Source organism: Macrotis lagotis, chromosome 2 (assembly GCF_037893015.1).
Source record: "Macrotis lagotis isolate mMagLag1 chromosome 2, bilby.v1.9.chrom.fasta, whole genome shotgun sequence".
NCBI classification, from domain to species: domain Eukaryota; kingdom Metazoa; phylum Chordata; class Mammalia; order Peramelemorphia; family Peramelidae; genus Macrotis; species Macrotis lagotis.
This window is the reverse complement of record NC_133659.1, coordinates 27,834,072-27,859,061: the sequence shown is the minus strand read 5'-3', so window position 1 is coordinate 27,859,061 and position 24,990 is coordinate 27,834,072. Positions and strand designations below refer to the sequence as shown.

The 24,990-nt window shown below is 37.0% G+C and overlaps 1 protein-coding gene across 1 annotated transcript in view; it reads right to left on the bottom strand.

Moving 5' to 3' along the window:
• Positions 1-24,990, bottom strand: part of FAF1 (Fas associated factor 1) — a 319,384-nt gene that overhangs the window by 261,716 nt on the left and 32,678 nt on the right. Inside the window, exons 3-4 of the mRNA XM_074221481.1 lie at positions 22,014-22,105; positions 19,884-19,972 (exon numbers count right to left, since the gene is read on the bottom strand). Coding sequence (XP_074077582.1) covers positions 19,884-19,972; positions 22,014-22,105 — 181 coding nt within the window. The remainder of the gene's footprint in view (positions 1-19,883; positions 19,973-22,013; positions 22,106-24,990) is intronic.

Here is a 24,990-nt window from a genome sequence, read left to right as displayed (position 1 = left end):
GTGAAGTGAGCAGACTCATTGCACACATTAACTGCAGTGTTGTGAGATGATCAACTATGATGGATGAAGCCCCGCTCAGTGTTTTAGTGATCACAGACAATCCTGAGAGACCTGTTATGGAAAATGCCATCCACATCCAGATAAAAATCTGTGGAGTCTGAATGCAGAGAAAAACTTACTATATTTACTTTATAAAACTTCTTTTATGTTTTTTTCTTTCTTTCTCATGGCTCCCCCATTAATTTTAATTCTTCTTTCACAACATGACTAATATGAAAATGTTACACATAATTGTACATATATAACCTATATCAGGTTGCTCTCTGCCATGGGGAGAGGGGAGAGAAGGGAAGGTGGTAGAAAAATGAAGAATTCAAAAGTTAACAAAAGGATGAATACTGAAAACAACTTCTGCATATAATAGAAAAGAATTAAACAAAATAAAACAAAAAATGTTAGAAAAGAAAAGAAAAAAGAAATCAAAAGAAAAGAGAAACGCCCAGGCTGGAGATGGGGGCATCTTGTCCAAAGACCAACCAGGAAGACAGTTCCACTGGGTTGAAGAGTAAATGATAGGTGTAAGGTGGAGAAAGGGGTCAAAAGATAGTTGCAACTAATGGAAGGAAGATAGTACCTAAGGGTTCCAAGACCTGAGTTCAAATCCATCTCTGCCACTAATTCTCTATGTGACTATAAATCACTTGATTTCCCTAAGTTTCAGTTTCTTCATTTGGAAATGAGATATTACTTTCCCTGATGTTCATAAGGTATATGGTGCTACAGGAAGAGAAAGACAGTGTCAGGAGACACAGGCTCTTACTGGAGGTCTTATCTGAGACAAATGTCTTACCCTTGATGAACCTCAGTTTCCTTCTGTCATATTTATATTTACCACCTCTCAAAAGTTAGAAGAGAAACATCAAGTTTAAGTGGGGTTGCTATTATAAGAAAGGAGGAAAAAGTATTTATAGAGCAACCAGGCATTGTATTAATAAAGTTCATTACTAATATTATCTCATTTGATCTTCACAATAACCCTTGTGGGTAGATGCTACTATTGTCTCCATTTTTAGCTGAGGAAATTGAGGCAAACAAGAGGTATGTGACTTACCCAGGGTCACATAACTCTTGACAGCTTCCCTTCTTCTATCTTGATCCATCAGAGATCATGATGGTTCCAGGTTTAAAGACATATCATATTACCTACTGATGCTAAAATGCTCTAAGGACAGCCATGTCAGAGGCCAAGGACCTCACCTACATTATATCACTCAGAAATTCCTATATTCACCCTGTAAGGGGAAGTCTACAGCTATTTATTATTACCATCTGCATCTGAAACTCAACAAAGTTGAGAACTTTACAAGGGAGGAAACTGAGGAGAAAAGGTTGGTGAAGTTCACATAGCTTAAACAAAGGGGGGGGGGGAGAAGTAGCTTGAAAGAAAAAGCATCCAAGCACTTTAGGAATATTATCTCATTTGTGTCTCATAATAATCTTGACAAATGGATGCTATGGCTATCCCCATTTTATGGTTGAGGCAGAGTGGGTTAAGTGACTTGTCCAGGGTCCTCCCCACTAATAAAGTGGCTGCAGTTGCATTGGAACTTGGGTCTTCATCTCTCCAGTCACAGTGACATCCAGCAGGGTCTGATCATCAAATGCAGCCCATAGTCCTCGACATCACACAAACCCTACTACTAAATTGGGAGTGACTTGGCCGACTAATTCCTAGATATATAACCAAAGGCAAGACCCTTCTCCTCCTCAATAAAATAGGGGTGCTAACTGTACAACTTTTCTCACAACATTGCTGTGATAAAGCACTCTTTAAATCGTGAAGGACAAACATAATTGGGTCTATTTTCTTTGGGACAAAGTCTTGGGGGGGAAGGTGAACTGCAGAATTGAAGGGGGAAGAGAGCCCTCTTGTGGTTGTCTGGGCAGTAAGAACAAAACCCTCAGGGATAAAAGGATCTGGGGGGAAAAAAAAGACAAGGTGGCCTGAGAGGAGTTATGTCCTGTGTCCCCCTCCTTTATTTCTGCTTTCTCCCCCATGTTCCTGGTCTGTCATGGTTCATCCCTTTGAGCCCATCCCACAACCTAGACAAATCCTTTCCATATGCGGCTGCCAGTCTAAACTTTCAGATGCATTCTCTCTCTTAGCAGGTCACTCTCCTACTCAACCTCTAGTGGCTCCATACTGTCACAGAGTCAAATGAACACCCAGGACCTTGCATCTGTTGCTCTCTCAACGCTTCCGATACTTCTGAGCCAAAACAGAGACCACCTACTTGGAGGTGTCCCTTTTGCATCCCTCTCTCTGTTCTTCTACTAAGATGGCCACGGTTCAGACAAAGGGCAGCCTCTCCCTGGGCTTCTCCAACTTCTACAGCAGAGCCTTTCCACAGCCATCCTCCTCTGTCTCTCCATCTATTATGTCTAAAAATATAACTTCATAAGTCCCATGCCAAAAACACCCTCAGTCCAACCTAGTGCTCCCTCAAGTGATCACCTGAGAGCTTTCTCCTTTTCAAAGAAATTCTTAAAAAATTCTACATGAACTCTTCATCAGTTCCTGTCCTCTCCTCATGCCAAGGCTTTTGTGAAATATCATTTCTGACTGCATTACTCATTGAAATTGCTCTCTTTTATGCATAGTTGTTATCAAATAGTTTGGTTGTTTTAATAGGGAAAAGAGTATGAAAGGGAGAGAAAGAAAATGCTTGTTAATTGAAAGAAAAATTGAATTATAATAATAACTATAAAAATAACAATTGCTAGTATTTCTATAACATTTTAAATTTTCCTTTACAAATATTATGTCATGTGGACTAATATAAAATATGTTTTGCATGACTGCATATGAATAATATAAATCAAATTGTTTACCATCTCAGGGAGAAGAGAGGGGAAGGAGGGTGCAACTCAAAACTTAAAAAAGTTTTAGAAAAGACTTACATGTCATTGGGGGAAAAGAAAATATCATTTAAAAATAATAAAGAGTTTGGTAGGTGAGGGTTAGGAGGAATCTCTGATTAGAAAACTCAAAAGTTGTATAGCCAAGACTTTAAAAAGCATAAGGAAGGGAAGGAGCTTTGTTGGCAAAAGAATAAAGATTTACCCTAATTTCTAAAAGAGTTGGAAAATTGGTACTTACTCTACCCAAATTCCACAGTCTTCATATGTATTGGTCCATTTATACCAGTTCTTTTAATTAAGTAACATTTATTAAGCTGGTGAAAAATATTTCATTTGATCCTCTCATAGCCCCTGAGAGGTAGGTACCATTTTACACACAAGAAAGCTGGAGCAGACAGCAGTGAAGTGACTTGCCCAGGGTCACAGAACTAGTAAATGTGTCTGTGCTCAGATTTAAACACAAGTCCTGCAAATCTCTAGCCACTAAACTACCTCACTGCTATGTTTATCTAAAGGTGACACAGTGGCACTCTCAACAGAAATAGGGAAATGAAGCTAAGGGGCAGAGAAGGATAACTAGTTGAGTTTGAGATGCCTAGGTCAAAATGTCCAACAGGAGAATGGTGACCAAGGCAGTAGAGTACAGGGTGGAGGGGTTAGACACAAGGGAGCAGGGGCCCTGGTCATAATTCCACGGCAAAGAGAGTACTAGTGCTTGTGGCTACAGGGGATCAGGAACCTTTCCTGGCTACAGACCAGGACCAGCTCTTCTTGGGTCACACCACCTCAGAAACAGCAAAAACTTTCAGATCCCAAGAACTAGCTCTAAAAACAGCATCATAAAAAAGGCTGAAATATGACAGTGCCTCCCCACTCCCAAGTGGGACTAAGACAAACTCAGAAGAAGCTAGCAACAAGAAAATAACTTACCAAAAGGCCTCAAAGAAAAATTTTAATTGGACCTAAATCTAATTCTTGGAAAGAAAGAGATAAGAATAATAATAAGAAAAATTGAAGGGGGGGGGAAGAGTGATGCAAGTTTGGTAAAAGAGGCATTAAAAATAATGAAAAAAAACCACCTTAAAAAACAAAATTGGCCAAGTGGTTAAAATAAAAGGTGTATAAAAACTCACCAAAGAAAATTACTCCTTAAAAAGCAGAACTAGTCAAATGATAAGTCAAAAAGATTCACTGAGGGGTGGCTAGGTGGCGCAGTGGATAGAGCACCGGCTCTGGAGTCAGGAGTACCTGAGTTCAAATCTGGCCTCAGACATTTAATAATTACCTAACTGTGTGGCCTTGGGCAAGCCACTTAACCTCATTGCCTTGCAAAAAAGAAAAAAAAAAAAAGATAATTATGGGGCGGCTAGGTAACATAGTGGATAAAGCACCAGCCTTAGAGTCAGGAGTACCTGGGTTCAAATCCGATCTCAGAAACTTAATAATTACCTAGCTGCATGGCCTTGGGCAAGCCACTTAACCCCATCTGCCTTGCAAAAAAAAAAAAAAAGATTCACTGAAGAAAATAATTACTTAAAAACTAGAATTGGGCAAACGGAAGTCAATGACTCCATGAGACATCAAGATACAATGAAACAAAGTCAAAAGAGTGAAAAACAGAAGGAAATATGAAGTATCTCATCAGGAAAAAAAAATGACCAAGAAAACAGACCAAGAAGAGTTAGTTTAAGAATTATTGGGCTAACTAAAAGTCATATTCAAAAAAGAGTCCAGACATCATATTTTATGAAATAATCATTGAAAAAACTCATATTCTAGAACTAGAGGATTAAATAGAAATTGAAACAATCCAAAATCCAAAATCCAAATTGAAAAGAGATACTAAAATAAAAATTTCCAAGATCATAGTCAAATTCCAGAGCTCCCAGACAAAAAAATAATTCAAATATTGCGGTGCCATAGTCAGGATCACAAAAGATTCAGCAGCTTCCACTTTAGAGGAGCAAAAGACTTGGAATATAATATTCTTAAAGGCAAAGGAACTAATATTACAATCAAGAATAACCTATCCAACCAAACTGAATATAATCTTTCAGAGGGAAAATGGACATTTAATGAAATAGGAGACTTCCAGGCATTCCTGACGAATAGAAAAATCTGACATTCAAACACAAAACTCAAGAGAAGCACAGAAGAGAAAACATGAAAAAAATAATCATAAAGGACTCAAAGTTAAAATGTTTATATTCCTATATGGGAACTGTTTATAATTCTATACATTTAATTCCTTAGAACTTTCATTTTTAGGGCAATTAGGAATCAACAAAGAGTAGGAGTTGATTATGTTAAGATGACAATCCCCTCCCCCCCAAAAAATGAAAAAGGAGCAAGAGAGCTGCACTGAGAGAAGGAGGAAGGGAGAAGTGGACTGAGGAAATTTTCCTCACATTTAAGAGGCTTTCAAGGAAGAACTTTTACAATGAAGGACAAATTGGTGAGGTGGGAAAGAGAGAATGGTGGGAAACACTTGACCATTCTCTAACTGGAATTGGTTCAAAAAAGGAAGAATATATAAACACACTCAAAAGGATACAGAAAACACTCTTACCTAAAAGGAAAACAGGGAAGAGGATAAGAAATATGGACTGGGAGGGAATGATAAAAGGGAGGGAGGATTAAGGGAGGCAATAGTCAGAAACAAAACAACTTTTAAGGAGGGGCAGAATAAAAGAAAGAAGAAAATAGGACAGAGGGAAAAATACACAGTAACTAAAACTTTGAATGTGGAGTGGAATGAGCTAATCTATTAAACAGAAGAAGAAAATAATGCAATAGAAACCAGAATTCAAGAGATATAGATGAACCAGAAAGATTCACACAGAGCTAAAATAAAGGGCTGGAGCAGAATCTATTATGTTTCAGCAGAAGTAAAAAAGGCAAGGATAACAACCATAATCTCAAACACAGTAAAAAGTAAAGCTACTTAAAAGAGATATACAGGGAAATTACATTTTGCTAAAAAATATCACAGACAATGAATTGCAAAAACTTTTATAGAATTTTTCTCTGATAAAGGTCTCACTTTGCAAATAAATAGAAAACTAAGTAAAACTCATAAAAAGAGCCATTCCTCAATTGATAAATGGCCAAAGGAAAAATGATGAAAGCTATCTAAAGCCACATGAAAAATGCTCTAAATCACTACTGATTAGAGAAAAGCAAATTAAAACAACTCTAAAGAATCATCCCACATCTATTAAAAATGACAAATGATAGAGGGGATGAGGGAAAATAAGTACACTAATAAACTGTCAGAATTGTGAATTGGTCCAACCATTCTGGAGAATAATTTGGAACTATGCCCAAAGAGCTATAAAACTGTGCATACCCTTAGATCCAGCAATATCACTTCTAAGTCTGTACCTAAAGAGATCAAAAGAAAAATGAACCTATAGAAACAAAAATATTTATAACAGTTCTTTTTTTGTGGCAAAGAATTGGAACACTAAGGGATATACTCATCATTAGATAAATGGTTAAACAAATAGTAACATATAATTGTGAAGGAGTACTATTGTGGTATTAAAAAATGATGAGGGAGGTGGTTTCAGAAAAAAATACAAAGCAAGACCTATATGAACTAAAAGCAAATTGAAGTGAGAAGAACAGGAGGATCATTATGCAAGGTTAACAGCAATATTATAATGATCAATTGTGAAATACTTGACTATTCTGATCAATACGATGAATCAAAGTAGTCATGATGAAAAAAATGTTATCCAGTTCCAGAGAGAGAACTATTGAGAACACTAAGTGCAAATTGATAATTATAATTTTTATATAAATTGTGACATAATTCATTTTCTTGCTTTTTTGTGATGTAGTTAACATGAAAATAAGTTTTACACTATTTCACATGTATAATTAATATCATTTTGTTTGCCTTCACATTGGTTCAGAGGTCCACTTAGGAGGAAGGGAAAGAATTTGGAACACAAAATTTAAAAAAAGAAAAAGCACTAATTGAGAGGAGAGAGTGGGAGTAAAGAAATATCTAACAGGTAACTGAAGATTAGTAATTGAAGTTTAGGAGAGAAATTGAATATGTGTGTGGTGGGGAGAATTATATATATATATATGTATTAACATGTGATAAAATATTGATAAGGCAAAACAGGAGCTGATGAAGTTACCAAGTATGAAACCAGAGAATAAGAAAAGAGGCTCCAGGACAGGATCTTAGCAAACACCCAACTAAGGTATTCAGCAAAAGAGACTGAGTAGTGATTAAACAAGTTAGGAAGAAAACCAAGAGAAAGCAGTATCATACAAAAATATTCAGAGCAACTCAACAGAACCAGAGGAACATTGTATACCCTAAAAGCAACATGGGGGTGATGATCAAAGTTAATGGACTTGCTCATTCCATCAGAGCAATAATCAGGGACAATTTTAGGGTATCTGTGACAGAGAATACCATCTGTATCCAAAGAAAGAACTGTGAAGTTTAAAAAAAAGACTAAAGACTGCTACTTTCAATTAAAAAAAAAAAGTTGTCTTATGTACCACATAATTTTGCTATCTTTAATACTTTATTTTTTTCAAGGACATGATTTTTCTCCCAACACATTCAATTTTGATCAATGTGTAACATGGAAACAATGTACAGATTATCAGACTGCCTTCTGGGGGGGGAGGGGGAGAAATTGTAAAATTCAAAACCTTACAAAAAAAAGATAGGTAGAAACACTATTAAATATAATTGGAAAACAGATAAAATATTTATTTAAAAAAAAAAAGCAGTAACATGAAAACCCAGAGAGGAAGAAACAGATAAAAGAAGAGGCTAATAACTGGTGTCAAATGTAGCAAAGAGATTAAGAAGTGTGAAGATTGAGGAGAAAGATCATCAGATTGATCAATTAAGAGATTATGCACAATTTTGGAGAGAATAGCTTCAGCCAAGTGAGGACACTAGCCTCTGGATAACAGAGGCCAAGAGGAGAACACGAGATTGACAAATTCTCCAATGTCATTATCCATTCCCTCACAGTGAAACAAGAATAATTCGGGAAGGGGGGGGGGTGTCATTCGAACCTTACACAGGTCACTGTGGATTCCATGTCTAACATCAATTAGTTAAATGACTTCGGAAAGTTCTTTCCCCATCTAAGGCTCAACTCAATTTCCTTCACTACACAAATAAGAAGAACTGCACAATGAGCCAACAACCCTTCTGACTTTTTAAATTATAAAATCAGCTTCATAAAAAGCTATAGAACTCAATCCCCAAGGTCCCCCTAGTGGCTGTGAAATCTACCAAAGCCAATTCTTCTCATTCTCATACCTAGCTTGAAGCAGAAACCTTTAGCACTTTTGGAAAGAAAAGAAAACATTTTCACAAGCATCACATAAGGCATGGTTGCTCTATGAAGAGAATGTGTGCTTTTAGCAGATTAATGATCTGTAAAATTTGAATTGAATCCCACTACTGCACATGAGAACTAAGGTTAAGGACAAATGGAATAAGGGAGGGGAGGGAGAGGTGACGATCAGAAAGTCACTGCTGTATCTGACACATCCCAGGGAGTCTTTCCACCTCCAATAAATGTCCCAATCTTCTTACCCTAGGGGGTGATTTGAAAGAGCCTTGTCTACCCTAATGAATCTCCCTCTCAGACAGCTGAGATTCCAAAGCCTGGTGGTATGAGAGATTATTTTTGTCCAGATGAAGAAACTGAGTCCAAGGGTGAAGGGAGTACTTTCCCAAAGGTCAAAGAGTGAATTAGTGATAAGAGTTTGGAAAAGAAACAAAAATCTCCCTTGGCTATTCCAGAAAATACAACTTACATCAAAATTAAACAACTTTATAAAAAAATGCAGAGCTAAGAAAAGGAAAGGTTTATAGGTGTACATGTCTCCTTCACATATACTCAACTACATTTTACCTCAAACTTACTAGAATGATGGGTAATGAATGAATGAAAAGCACTCTATAAAATGACTAGGTAGAAGACTAACCACTAGAAATACACATATAAGGACTTCCAGCCACCAAGATGGTGGAGAGAAGACAGGCATAGTTCTAAAGTCTCCTGATCTTTCCCCATCTATCATATGAAACAAACCTCTTCAAAGTAATCCGACCCACAAAACCTAGAAAGAAAAGGCAAGGAGAAAGAACATCTACCTCAGGACTTGTCTCTGGCAGCAGCATTGGCTGAATTCAGGCAGGTGAGTCTGGGCTCAGAGGGAGGATCAACCCCGGATCAACCAGAGTAACAGCTGAATTGGAGCCGGGAGTCTGAGGGCCCGAGAGCCGGACCTGCTGGATAAGCAGTGGGGCTAGACGGCGGGGGCTTGAGTCAACTAGGGAGCAGAGGCACTGGTGTTGGTGCTGTCCCCCAGGAGAGCTTGGGGACAGGGCTGGGGGGAGAGTTCCGGAACAGGAGAGCTGCAGACGCCATCCCTGGGCTCCTCTGGTCTGAGGAACTCAAGTGTCCCATTGCAGCTCAGACCTCTTCCCAGAGTAAACAATGCAAACTACTTCTGCCTCAGGCCCAGCTGACAATGACCTCAGGCCAGGGTAAAGCCCACCATAGATTGAAGGCAAAAAGAATGCAATAGCTCCAACCCCTCCCTTCAAGCAAAGGGAGAAGGCCTCAACCAAGGTCACAGACACTCCAGAGAAAGCAACCAACACCTCCTACTGGCCCGCTAGATAAACTTCACTCAGTGAGTAAAGCCTTTAGCAATCCCAAGCCCCTGTGAACCAGCCCTTCCACAACTCAAGGTCTTAGCAAAATGAAGGGAAAGGTGGATCCATAGAAAAATTCTTGGAAGGGAAAGACCCTAACTCGGAGAGACCTGGAACCTCTGAGGAGAATACAATCTGGTCTTCAGCACAGAAAGACTTCCTTGAAGAAATAAGGAAGGAGTTTAAAAATCAACTGGAAAATTTGGGGGAGACAATTAATACCTTGTAACAAGAAAACAAAACCTTAGAAAGTACAATTGGACAAATACAAAAGGAGAATAAATCTCAGATCATCAATTGGACAAATACAAAATGAGAATAAATCTCTCAGATCCTCAATTGGGCAAATGCAAAAAGAAAATAATTCTCTCAAAACTTCAATTGGTCAAATGGAAAGCTCTTTCAGAAGTAGAATTGACCAATTGGAAAAGGAGTTGCTAAAGGTTAATGAAGAACCCCCCCCCCAAAAAAAAGAATGGAGTCTATGGAGTCTACAGAATCTAATGACTCCATGAGACAGCAAGAGTCAGTTAAACAAAATCAAAAAATAGAAAAAAATAGAAGAAAATGTAAAATACCTCATCAACAAAACCACTGACCTCCAGAATAGATCGAGGAGGGGCAACCTGAAAATTATAGGACTTCCTGAAAACAATGAAGAGGAAAAAAAGCCTGGACTTAATATTACAGGATCTAGTGATGTAAAACTGCCCCGATATCATGGAATCAGAGGGCAAAGTAGTTATTGAAAGAGTACTTCGATCCCCACCAGAAAAAAGATCCTAAAATGAAAACACCAAGGAATGTTGTGGCCAAATTCCAGAACTATCAAATAAAAGAGAAAATCCTGCAAGCAGCAAGAAAGAAACAACTTAAATATCAAGGAGCCACAGAAAGGATCACGCAGGACCTGGCTGCATCAACATTAAGGGATCAAAGGGCCTGGAATGAGATATTTCGAAGAGCAAGGGAACTTGGAATGCAGCCAAGAATCTACTTTCCCACAAAGCTGAGCCTTCTCTTCCAGGGAAAAAGATGGACATTTAACAAAATGGAAGAATTCCAAAAATTTCTGATGAAAAGACCAGAGCTAAACAGAAAATTTGGACATCGAACAGGAGGTTCAAGAGACACATGAAAAGGTAAAAAAAAAACCAAACAAACAAGGGGGTGGTAAAAGGGGAAAAAAATGCTATCCAGTAAGTTGAAACTGACTATATCCCAGCATGGAGGAAAAGATTCTCATAAATCCTGAGAATGATAACTCTAACAGAGACAATATACCTAGCCAGAAATGAAGGACATTCATGACCTATCCATGAGACTGCTAATGGGATGTAACTGGCTTTAACCCCACTTAGGAGAAAGACTCTAATAACTCTCAGGAATTTTGACTCTATTCAATAGAATATACTGAACTAGAAAGGACAGACACTCAGAATTTTCTATGACTCAGATAGAATAATCTAAAAAACACTACCTCTTTAAAAAGGGGGACAGGAAAGAGATGGGAGGAGGCAGGGGATTGAATGGGGTAAATCTCATTACACTAAAAGGTACAAAAAAACCCTATGGTAATAGAGGGCAAGAAGGGAGCAGATGAGAAACACCTGAATCTTCTTCTCATCACACTTGGCTTAAAGTCAACCTACATATACTCAGTTAACTTATAAAACATCTAACCTTTCAAGTATTAAAAGGGGAAAGGGGGAGGGGGGAAGAGAAAGGGAAGTGGAGTGGGGGGAAATAACAAAAGGGAAAGGAAGGGAAAAGGGAAAAAAGGGAAAGGGGAAAGAAAGGGTAGGGTGTGATATAGGAGGGCAAACACACTGAAGGGGTGGTATTCAGAAACAAAATACTCGGGAGTATGGATAAAGGGGGGGAGGGGGAAATACAAACAAAGGGAAGATAGCACAGAGGGCAATAAAGAATTAGTAATCATAACTTTGAATGTGAATGGGATGAACTCTCCCTTAAAACATAAGCAAATAGCAGAGTGGATTAAAAACCAGAATCCTACAATATGCTGCTTACAAGAAACTCATCTGAAGCAGAGAGATACATATAGAGTAAAGGTAAAATGTTGGAGCAAAATATATTTTGCTTCAGCTGAAGTAAAAAAAGCAGGGGTAGCAATCCTTATCTCAGACAAAGCAGCAGCAAAAATAGATCGTGTTAAAAGAGATAAGGAAGGAAACTTTATCCTCCTAAAAGGCACCATATACAATAACGGCATTTCAATACTGAATACATATGCACCCAGTGGGACAGCACCCAAATTCTTAGAGGAGAAGCTGAAAGAACTACAGGAAGACATAGACAGCAAACTCTACTAGTGGGAGACCTCAACACCCCACTCTCAAATCTAGATAAATCGAATCATAAAATAAACAAGAAAGAAGTTAAGGAGGTAAATAGATTGTTAGAAAAATTAGATATGGTGGACTTATGGAGGAAACTGAATGGGGATAGAAAGGAATATACCTTTTTCTCTGCAGTACATGGAACTTATACAAAAATCGACCATGTACTACGACATAAACACCTAATGATCAACTGCAGAAAGGCAGAAATAGTGAATACATCTTTCTCAGATCACAATGCAATAAAAGTCATATGCAATAATGGGCCAAGGAGATATAGACCCAGAACAAATTGGAGTGGACAAAATGAGTGGACCAAAAAACAAATTATAGAAAGAATTAACCATTTTATCCTAGATAATGATAATAATGAAACAACATACCAAAACTTATAGGATTCATTCAAAGAGACTCTCAGGGGATATATTATAGCTCTTAATGCTTACATGAATAAATTAGAGAAAGAGGAAATCAATGAACTAATATGCAACTAAAAAAATTAGAGAAAGAACAAATCAAAAATCCCCAATTAAATACCAAATTGGAAATTCTAAAAATTAAAGGAGAAATCAATAAAATCAAAAGGAAAATAACTATTGAATTAATAAAACGAAAAGTTTGTATTATGCAAAACCAATAAAATTGATAAACCTCTCATTAATCTGATTAAAAAAAGAAAGAAGAAAACCAAATTGCTAGTATCATAAATGAAAAAGGTAAACTCACCACCAATGAGGAAATTATAGTAATAATTCAAAATTATTTGGCTCAACTCTATGCCAATAAATTTAATAATCTAAGTGAAATGGATGAATATTTACAAAAATATAATTTGCCCAGGTTAAACGAAGAAGAGCTTAAATATCTAAACAACCCTTTATCAGAAAAAGAAATTGAACAAGCAATCATTGAACTCCCTAAAAAAAAATCTCCAGGGCCTGATGGATTTACAAGTGAATTCTACCAAACATTTATATAAACTCTTTGGAAAAATAGGGAAAGACAGAATTCTGTCTAACTCTTTCTATGAAACCAATATGATGCTGTTACCTAAACCAGAGAAAGAAAATTATAGACCTATTTCCCTGATGAATATAGATGCAAAAATCTTAAATAAAATCTTAGCAAAATGATTACAAGTTATCACTAGGATAATATACTATGATCAAGTAGGAGTTATTCCATGAATGCAGAGTTGGTTCAATATTAGGAAAACTGTTAGTATACTCAATTATATCAACAACAAACCAATAAGAAATCATATGATCATATCAACAGATGCTGAAAAAGCTTCTGACAAAATACAGCATCCATCCCTACTAAAAACACTAGAGAGTGTAGGAATAAATGGACTGTTCCTTAAAATAATTAGCATTATCTATCTGAAACCATCAACAAGCATTATATTCAATGGGGAGAGGCTAGAGGCATTCCCAATAAGATCAGGAGTGAAACAAGGATGCCCATTATCACCACCACTATTCAATACTATATTAGAAATGTTAGTGTCAGCAATTAGAGAAGAAAATGAAATTGAAGGAATTAGAATTGGGAAGGAAGAGACAAAACTCTCATTCTTTGTAGATGAGATGATGGTCTACCTAGAGAATCCCAAGAAATTATCCAAAAAACTACTGGAAACAATTAGCAATTTTAGCAAAGTTGCAGGTTATAAAATAAACCTTCATAAATCCTCAACTTTTCTATATATGTCTAGCAAGATGCAGCAGGAAGAGCTAGAAAGAGAAATCCCATTCAAAGTAACCTCAGACAATATAAAATACTTGAAAGTCTATTTGCCAAGACAGACTCAGAATCTTTTTGAAAATAATAATAAAACACTTCTCACACAAATTAAATCAGATTTAAATAACTGGACAAATATCAACTGCTCATGGATAGGTAGAGCTAATATAAAAAAAATGACAATTCTACCAAAACTAAACTATCTGTTTAGTGCTCTACCAATCAAAATTCCAAAAAATTACTTTAATGAGTTAGAAAAAATTGTAAGTAAATTCATATGGAGAAATAAAAAGTCAAGAATTGCCAGGAGCTTAATGAAAAAAAAAGTGCAAAAGAAGGTGGCTTAGCCCTACTTGATCTAAAATTATATTATAAAGCATCAGTCATCAAAACTGTTTGGTATTGGCTAAGAAATAGAGTAGTGGACCAGTGAAATAGACTAGGTGTAAAAGCAGGAGATGATTATAGTCTGCTGTTTGATAAACCCAAAGAATCCAGCCATTGGGATAAAAACTCCCTCTTTGATAAAAACTACTGGGATAATTGGAAGTTAGTATGGAAGAAACTTAGATTAGATCAACACCTCACACCCTTTACCAAGATAAGATCCAAATGGTTACAGGACTTAGACATAAAAAAACAATACTATAAGCAAATTAGAAGATCAAGGACTAGTTTACCTGTCAGATCTATGGAAAAGGGAGCAGTTTATGACTAAGGAAGAGTTGGAGAACATCACCAAAAACCAATTAGATGATTTCGATTACATTAAATTAAAAAGCTTTTGCACAGATAAAACCACTGTAACCAAGATCAAAAGAAATGTAGTAAATTGGGAAACAATCTTTACAACTAATGATTCTGACAAAGGACTCATTTCTAAAATATATAGAGAACTGAGTCATATTTTTAAAACAAAAAGTCATTCCAATTGACAAATGGTCAAAGGATATGCAAAGGGAATTTACAGATGAGATCAAAGCAATTCATAGCCATATGAAAAAATGCTCTAAATCATTAATTATTAGAGAAATGGAAATTAAAGCTTCTCTGAGGTACCACCTCACACCTCTCAGACTGGCCAATATGACCAGAAAGGATAATGATCGTTGTTAGAAGGGTTGTGGGAAATCTAGGACACTATTACACTGTTGGTGGAGCTGTGAACTCATCCAACCCTTCTGGAGAGCTATTTGGAACTACGCTCAAAGGGCAACAAAAATGTGCATACCCTTTGACCCAGCAATACCACTACTGGGTCTATACCCTGAAGAGATGAGGAAAAAGGGTAAAAACATCACTTGTACAAAAATATTTACAGCAGCCCTGTTTGTGGTGGCAAAGAACTGGAAATCAAGTAAATGTCTTTCAACTGGGGAATGGCTTAGCAAACTGTGGTATATGTATGTCATGGAACACTATTGTTCTATTAGAAACCAGGAGGGATGGGATTTCAGGGAAGCCTGGAGGAATTTGCATGAACTGATGCTGAGCGACATGAGGAGAACCAGAAAAACACTGTACACCCTAACAGCAACACGGGAGTGATGTTCAACCTTGAAGGACTCGCTCATTCCATCAGTGCAACAATCAGGAACAATTTTGGGCTGTCTGCAAAGGAGAGTACCATCTGTATCCAGATAAGGAGATGTGGAGTTTGAACAAAGTTCAAGGACTATCGCATGCAATTTAGAAAAACACAGATATCTTACTGTCTGATCTCTAAGGATACGATTTCTCTCTCATCACATCCAATTTGGATCAAGGTACAACATGGAAACAAAGTAAAGACTGACAGATTGCTTTCCGTAGCGGAGTGGGGGGAGGGAAGTAAGATGGGGGGGGGGGTTGTAAAACTCAAATATCTTTAATAAAAATTAATTTAAAAAAAAAAGAAATACATATATAAGAAGAGAGACAGCACAGGCCAAGGAGGGGAGCTTTGGGGTAAAAGTCACAGGAAGCGTGGGTTGGGTCAGACATCAGGAGTTTGAAAAATCTTTCCTGAAATGAATATGTCATGAAGATGACTAGGGATCGGCAGTAGGGGTTTAAGCCAGGGTAGAAACGTGACAGCTCAGAAATCAGAAGCCCAAGGATAGCCCCAACCTGGTATGTTGCACATTACAATGAAATAGCATTACCATCATCTAAGCAGGATGTTATGCAGCATGACTCTTATCTATTCAATTTGATACTTTTTGTCCTACAAAAAAGCCATGAAGGCATTAAACGTATTCAGATTTTTGTTCTAAAAAGAATTTCTTCTTTGGCCAAAATGTCAGGAAATTCAAGGTTTGTTGTGATATAATCAGAATATGGGACAAAGATAGGAACTAAGTTTATAAGTTCATTATTACAGAAAATTTATAGATCAGGATACAAGATAAATAATTAATAGATACATAAGCAAAGCAAAATATTTTCATACAGTACTAAAAAAGGTTGATGTTTCTTCTTGTACACACTTTACAAAAAGAATTAACAAAAGTGTGTTACAGGTGAATTATAGGTCTCCAGGCAGCAAAATTATCCTGAAGACACATTGGAATATTAAATTTAAAAATCAACATTAATATCCTTTCAATGATATTTAATATTGAATGAATGACTTCATATTATATCCTCAACAAAATATATAATAAGAAAAATGGAACTGGGTGAGACTTAATATCAGCTGTATTATCAAATGGGGGTAACAAGGGTTGAAGTTCAAGAGTTAGCTGCAGAGTAAATAAGTATACCGAAGCATTTAAAAATGAAAAAGGAATTTTAATTTTTATGTGAATTTTAAAAGCTCCGGAAGGCTCCCAAGCTATCATTTTGTTCCAGAGAATTCACATTGAAAATATAAAATACAAAAAAACAAAACTATCTGAGATGTGACAGGAAGACATAGTGTCTAAACAGAACAATTAAATAAGTATTTGTAAAGTGCTTAGTAAAGGTCAGGGCACACAGCAGGCACTTGATAAATGCTTCATCCATTCACCACAACGAACAATTCTTGAGTTTAGAAGGTAATTGTCTTAAAATATGTCTTTGCCTCTGACTCTCACATTAGCCTGGCAATCTTATTACATCACTCTTTCTATCCAGAGACTTCTAGGGCAAGATTTTTGCTTGATTCTGACTCAATCCACAAGATGTTGGATCATAAAAGCTTGGTCAACCTCAATCCAGAAAACAACTCAAAAGTCTGCAATCATGGCATTCCAAGCCCCCATGGCCCATACTACCCTTCCTGATGCTCAATGCTCCACCCAGAGTGGGTCGCCTGACCCTCCACACAGATCCACTCCCACTGACCCAGCTCCCTTCTGTAGCTCACATTTTACTATGCCTGGGATTAATTCCTCCAATACCATTCTCTATTGCCTGAAATTCTGTGGAAAGTCTCTTCCTCTTAGAAGCCATTGCTACTCCCCAAAGTTTCTAATGCCCCTCTGCCTTCTCTTTCCCTAAACTCTGCACAATACATGGTTTGCTAAGCTTGAGATTCATTTGACCCTGGAGCTCTTTGTAAAAGGATAAATCAGCTCCATGAAATCAGGTTGAATTTAATCTTTATATGATCCACAGTGCCAAGTATACACTAAGTGTTTAATAACTGTTCACCAAATGGTCATGAATCTGTGAACTGATCAAGAAGAAGTAGAACATGCCTTTGTTCTTATCACCATGTGAGATCCAGGCTCAGAGACTCCGTTTCTCTGTAGGTCTCAGGTGGCTGTGGCATCCAGAGAGAAGCAATCATATGGAGGGTGTTATCAGACAGCAAGGAGTCTTTCCATCAGCCCAGGTAGACATGTAGATGAATCCCTTTAATTTCACAACTGGAAACTATGTCTCCTGCCTCATTTTCATTAGGTGGAGTATATAGGGGGATCACAGGGATTACATTCTTAACTAAGCCACCAAGGAATATTCTAACTGACCAAACATGGCCTTCTTTGTGGAAGGTCATCTGGGCAAAGGGCTCAGTCATACTGATCCCATTATCCCACAGGGCTGCAATGTTTGATGTGACAACAGCCCTTTCAGATTCACAAAGCAGCCCCCTGAACTGCAAGTCATAGGGTACCATTTCCGGCTCAGGTTATGATCTAGCAGCTGAATCATTTCCAAATTGCTTTAGCCTATATTCCCTATAGCTCATTTCCAGTCTGGAACCCAGGGCCTGGCACTTAAACAAGGTTTGTTGACTTCACTATAGCCTTGAGGAGGTGGAGTGATGCAGGCTGCATAATGACTCAGAAAAAAATTCATGTTGTCTAGGCTGTATTATTATTTTATTAATCATTTTCCAATTACAATTTAATCTGGTCCTGGCTACACTCCATCAACTCTATAGCTCTAGGATGGAAGAAAGAGGACTAGCCTTCAGTTGAGGAAGCCTGGATTTGAAGCCTGGTTCAGACACTCATGAGGCTGTGTGAGCCTGGAAAAATCACGTAAGAGAGCCTAGAGAGACAGCTAATGTCCCTCCCTCTCTCTAAGGGTTGCTAGGAGGAAGTACCTTGTGCACCTGAAAATAATTTATAAATGGAGGGATTGTTCTTTTAATAATTATCCTAATATCAGGGGGTGGAGCCAAGTTGGTGGAGAGAAGCCAGAAACTTCCTGAAGCTCTCCTGGGCTTCCTTCAAAAACAATGTTAATCTGATTCAAGAGAGATAGAATGGAGATTTTTCCAACAAGGTCTGCCTTGGGTGGAGGGGAAGTGTGACCTGGAGCAGGGACAGTGCCCAGGGCTGAAATCAATAGGCGGGGTATGGAGGGGGTGGGCTGTAGCTGGAAAAGCTACCCCAGACCCTCTGTTCAGCTAGCATGAGAGTTCTCAACACAGAAGGGCTCGATGCAATGAGCAAGTCATGGGAATCCTTAATGTAGGCTCCTCCTCCAATGCAAGTGCCCAGGAACAAAGCTCAAAATGTGTAAGAAAAGTCAGAGTAAAGTCAAGACTATAGAAAAAGATCTTGAAGATAAGGAAATGCACAAGATCATCTCAAAAGAGGGCAGCATAAAAAAATAATATATGTGAAGTCTCCAAGATTTCTTGGAAGAGTCCAAAAAGGATTTTAAAAATCAAGTAGAAAAATTTGGGGGAAAAATGTAAGAGAAAATTCAACAACTTTTTACAAAAGGAAGCACAAAAATTGACTGAAAAAATAATTCCTTCAAAAATAAATTTGGGCAAATGCAGAAAGAAAATAGTTCCTTCAAAAATGTAATTGGGCAAATGGAAAAAGAGATCAATTCCTTTAAAAATAGAATTGACCACATAGAAAAAGAAACGTAAGGGCTAGCTGAAGAAAATAATTCCTTGATGAACAGACCTGAGCAAATGGAGGTTAATGACTCTAAGTCATCAACAATCAGTAAAGCAAAATCAAAAAAATGAAAAATTGAAGAAAATATATCTCTCTGATAATTATTCTAATATCTCAATAATAGTATTACAGACCTACATTGGCCACAAGGTCAAGTCCAGAGTAGGTTGGCAACACACTTTTAACAGCAACAAAAAGGCAGAGAATTGGCGTCAACAGCAGAGTCCTAGAGCTGCAAGAAATCTCATGCTGCAGATGAGGAAACCGAGGCCTCAGGAAAAGTGGCCTGCCCAGGGCCACAAAGCAGGTGAGTGTCAGTACCTGGAGTTGAACCCCAGCCTCTAACTCTGGAGTCCAGGCTCTTGTGCCTGTGTCCCAGCCCCCCAGCAACTTCACAAAGTGACTAAGGTTTTTAACAGACACAAAATCATAGGACATACCAGGAAGGTCCACTGTCTATAACAATAAGGACCACAATGACCAGAACAATAGCATTCTTAGTATTTGGGAGCTGGTGCAGCCATTTCAGGCTGTCAGAAGTCAGGCAATGATAGACTGACTTTAATTAAACTAAATACAGGACGTGACCATGGAAATCAGGAGGGAGCTGAATTTTTCTGTTCTAGAGGAAGATAATATTCAAGGAAAAGGAAAATTCTAGCTATATGAATTTTCAAACAATGAATGATTTGGTGATGATTTCTGCTTTGACTCTGAAGTTCAAACCAGAAGTCTGAAAGAGATAGCAAACTAGAGAGCAAAACCTTTCAATTCATGTTCCCATAAAAATTAGAACCTTACCCAGCTTGACTCGAGGAAGGTGGTGGCAAGTCAGGTGTGAGCACATAAAGACTGTTGTTTTTTGGCAAGTGTAGAGTTTTTAAGACCGTCTGGAAAAACAAAACAAGAAAAGAAAAACATGACTGTTTTTGGACACTGGCAACTCTTGAGAAGCTGTTGTTCTGGCTACAGCTATACTGTACTATTTTCATAAATTTGGCATATGTTTACATTTAATTCAATTAAATAAATATTTACAGAGCACTTACCAAGTAAGAGGCCTGACTCTTCCTGGACTCTTAAGCACTCTAAATATAGGCATGGATCAGACATTAATTGGGTTCGAGCATGATTCTCTGGACCAAGGGAACACTCCTAAATAAATACTCATGGAAACAGATACTGCAGTACCTGTTTTCCCACAAACTCTTAACTAATAAAATAGTAAAAAAGTAAGATTGATAGAATTCAGAGATGTCGTGAAGTCACTTTGGTCAACTCTGAGATGCTTGAGTACTCCACTTAGCTCCTAAAAATCTTGTCTCTAAGCTGCTAGGGCCCTGAGGTTAAAGGACTTGCTAAGGACAGCAATGACTAATAACTGGCAGAGGTCAATTCTAAAGCCAGCTTTTCTGGATGATGAGGCCAGCTATCTTTCTATCAGGTCACCCACCTCACCTTCCTTTTCTAAGGATCCTCCCTAGCCAAAGACTGCTTCTCTACTCACTGCACAAAATCTGTCTCTCTCTCTGAGGTAATAGGGAAGCTGAAACTAAACCCAGTGGAGCTGATGGACAGCCCATTATTGAAAAGGGCACAGCAAGTGAGAAGCACACACACAGAATTTCCACACTGTTGTCCCTTGGATGCCAGGTTTCTAACCCAACTACTAACCAGAATCTGTCTGCTAAAACTATCATACAATGTGACTAATGCTACTCTAATCCTCTTCTCATGCATGACTGTGTGGTACAAGCAGCAGGATATTTCTGAGCTGCACTAGCACAGCACCAGTAATGGCCAGGAAGGTTCTGAATGGGTTTGGGTTCTCCAAGGAAAACATGCATCACTTTTAAAGATTACCTCTTGGACTCAGAATGTGGTGTGGAGACATATTCTGTCACTAAACAGTTGCATTACCAATGGAAAATTATTCCACTGTCAAGTGTCCTTTTCTTCTCTAGAAAAGGAAAGGGATATGGGGCAGCCAGGTGATGCAGTGGATTGAGTACTGATCCTGGAGTCAGGAAGACCTGAGTTCAAATCCAGCCTCATACTTAATAATAACCTAGTTCTGTGACCTTGGGCAAGTCACTTAACCCCATTGCCTTGCAAAAGTAAAAAAAAAAAAAAGAATTAGAAAATGAGAGATATGGACACCATAACTTTCCAAGTCCCTTAAAAATAGCATTCTGAGTTTTCTCTTGAGAAAAAAATGGGTTTTGATGTCATGGTACACATATCTATATAGATAACACAGTATAGGCATATTTGTATGTCATATCTATATAGATCCCTTATTTTACTAAAGTTATCTACTATATTTTCTAATTCTAAGTGTATTTGCATGTATGGAGGGAGGAAAGGAGGGTGAGAAGGAGGGTAGAGGAAACAAAATAAAATTTATAGTTGCCTTTGGAAGATAAAGAAAATTTATTATTAGGGGAAAGATGAATAAAATGGATATGGAATACCAGCTTCTTAATGGCAGTCCTTTTCATTTATGTCTTTATGTCCCCAGTAGCTAGCACAGAGCCTCCAGAATTGAAGCTTGTGCCTGTTGAATTGAATTTAATCAGAAGATCTAACACTTTTCTCACTGTTGTCACTAACTGGTTATCCCTTCCACCCTCAAGGCTCAGGAACCTCATTTGTAAAATGAAGGTTAGTATTAGATGAATGCTAAGATTCCTTCTAACTCTGATATCCCATGAGTTTATGAAGCTCCAAAAGTGTGGCCATGGAACGTGAATTATATTAAAAACTCATTTCATTTACTTGAATACTCTGGTGAACAAAATACTTCAGTTTTAACACTCCGAACTCTTGTAAAATCTGATCATGATGTGTGTAAAAACCTACTTGTTGCTTACTGCATAATCAACAGGCACATGTAATACTCTTTTATTTATATAAAGTAAGGCAACTTACACTGTCTTCTACCTCTCCAGACTTCCAGCCTTTTAATAGCATTTTTGATACTGGGATCTGAAGTTCATTTTCTAGAATCTGTTTGATCTCTCCTGGGAAAGAAAGCAAAAAACAATATTAATCAGATAATATGATACTCAACATTTTTCTATATCATAGCTTCAGGAATCCAAAAAAATAACATTCACTCTGACCTACTTTGGAATAAAGACTTTAATGGGGAGGGTAATGCACTCCCAGAAAAACAGGTGACATTTTAGAATGGAAAAAACAATGATTACAATCTTTATTTTTGACAGGCAGCTTCTGCTCTAACCATCCCCTCCTACTTTCCCAATCACTTTTAGGGAATGCCCTCAAATCTTGAATCTTCATCTAGGACCTTGGAAGCAAAAAATTCCAGCTTTCTTGTTAATTAACATGTCCATGTCTATGAAATCAGTGATGGGAAATCTAACCCCATCCCATCAAACCATCTGATTCTCTTAGTTTTCTCCAAACTGCCAGGATATACAGAGTGATGACAGATCCCAGAATCCACCCAATAAATTAAAACAGACCCAGATAAGCCAAGTCCTGGGAATAGTCTCTGGAAAGATCATTTTGGACTCCTTCCTTCAGGTCCAATCTGAAGAACACCAGGCCCAAGGCTCTTCAGTGAACTCCCTAGCTATATCCTTTCCTAGTCCTTCTGTGAACAGTTCTGGAGGTATTTGTAACTGTTTTGATTTCAGGTAAGTACTATTCTTAGTTTAGATGTCAAAATGTTGCATATATGTGAGGGGTAGGGGCCATAGTCTCATTTATTTATTGCCTTTACCTCTCCTTTAATGATTTCATCATGGATTTACTTTTTTTTTTTTTTAGGTTTTTGCAAGGCAAATGGGGCTAAGTGGCTTGCCCAAGGCCACACAGCTAGGTAATTATTAAGTGTCTGAGACTGGATTTGAACCCAGGTACTCCTAACTCCAGGGCTGGTGCTTTATCCACTGCACCACCTAGCCACCCCTTGGATTTACTTTCAATGTATGTTTACTATCTTTTGTCTGATCATTATCTAGATTTCTTCCTATACTCCCATCCCACCCATCACCCTGTCTGAAGTTATCCCCTGTAACAAAATTTTTAAAAGAATATGAAATCAAGGAAACCAATAATATAGAAAAAAAAGTCTGACATTATATGAAATTCAATACATCTGAAGTCCAACCCTATATCTACAAAGGTATGATAGGAGGTATATTCTCATGTCATTGCTTTGATCCAAACTTCAACAATTATTACAAATACCTACAATATGTTAGGCATTATGATATAAACTAAAGTAAAAATATAAACTAAAAAAAAAAAGAATCCCTATTCTCAAAAAGTTTATATTATGGAATATAATCTCTACTCAATAGTGACACTTATGGCTCGTCTTTGCCTATCTTCACTTGATCGTTTTTGCTCGTGTTCCTAGAACTATATCAAATGACAATGGATAAAAAGGACACCCTTATTTTATTCCTGGATTTACTGAGAAAGTTTCAAATATGTATCTATTGCATTTGATGCTTGCTTTTCATTACATGTATTTGTATGTGTGTATGTATGACACCTCTCTGCCTTTACCTTGTAGGATTCTTAGCATAAATGAGTACTACACCTTGTCAGTCATTTTTCCCTATATCTAAGAAGATAATCATGTGGCTTGGGATGCTTTTGTTTTTAATATAATTAGCAACATTTATTATTTTCCTGATATCAAACCATCTATGACTCACTGGTCATCTACAACTTGCTCTTAATAATGATTTGCTTGAAATAAGATGCTTTAGTTATTTTGTCATGGTTTTAATTAAAATTTTTTTAAAAAAACTTGAGGTTAAATTTTATTTTGGATTTTCCTAATACCAGGTCCAGGATTTCATCCACTGTGTCACCTACCTGTTTAATTTTGTTAAATTATTTAAAGAACCAGTTTTTAATTTTAACAGTGGCACAGTCTTTTAGGAGTTTCTCATTTGTTTATTTCTTTCTAATTTTCAAGATATCCTTTTTTGTGTTTATTTTTTATTTCTTTCTTGGAACTGAAGTTCATAATCCTCTTTTTACCCTCTTTTGTTTTTAAGTCTCAATTTGGGTCTGTAGCCTTCGTCAGAAATTCTTAAATTTATTACTATTTTCATTACATTAAAATTTGGAAAATTTAACATGCTCACTTTTTTATATAGATTTCTCTGTTCTCTAATACAAAGATAAATTTTTATAAAAGTGCCATATAGTGCTGATACGTGTGTATGTATGTGTGTGTATACATATACATATACATGTATATATTGTGTAAATATATATATATATATATATATATATACACACACACACACACATATATATAAAATGGTTCCATTCTTAAGGTACTAAAACACTTTGGCTCAATTTCTACAACAGTTTTCCTTTCTATTTATCTTTAAGTTAAATTTGTTAATCCTTGAGAGGAATATTTAGGAATTTAACTATAATGCCACATATACATTAAATATACATTAAATATACATTAATATACATTAAAGTTCATAGATTTGATATCTATGATTCCTTTAAGAATAATGTAATTTCCTTATCTACACAGTAAATTTGTTTTTGTTTTATCTAATGGAATGATGGCATTTTTTGCTGTATTTATTCATCTTATGCTCAGTAAATTTTGTTCCAGACTCTTTACTTTTTTGATTCTATATGTACATATATGTGTGTATGTACATATACATATATAGACATACGTTATCTTCACTTTTTTAGATGTGTAATTGCAAACAACAGATCATACAGGGTTTGTTGATTTGGTTGGTTTTAGTTATGGGGGGGGGGGGGTTTGGTCACATCTAATTTGCCTTTTTCTTTCATTTTATTGCACTGTTGTTTATGCTTCCATTATTATTTTTTTAGGTTAGAATGGTTTTTGCCTTTACTTTTTAAAGTCAGTACTTCATTT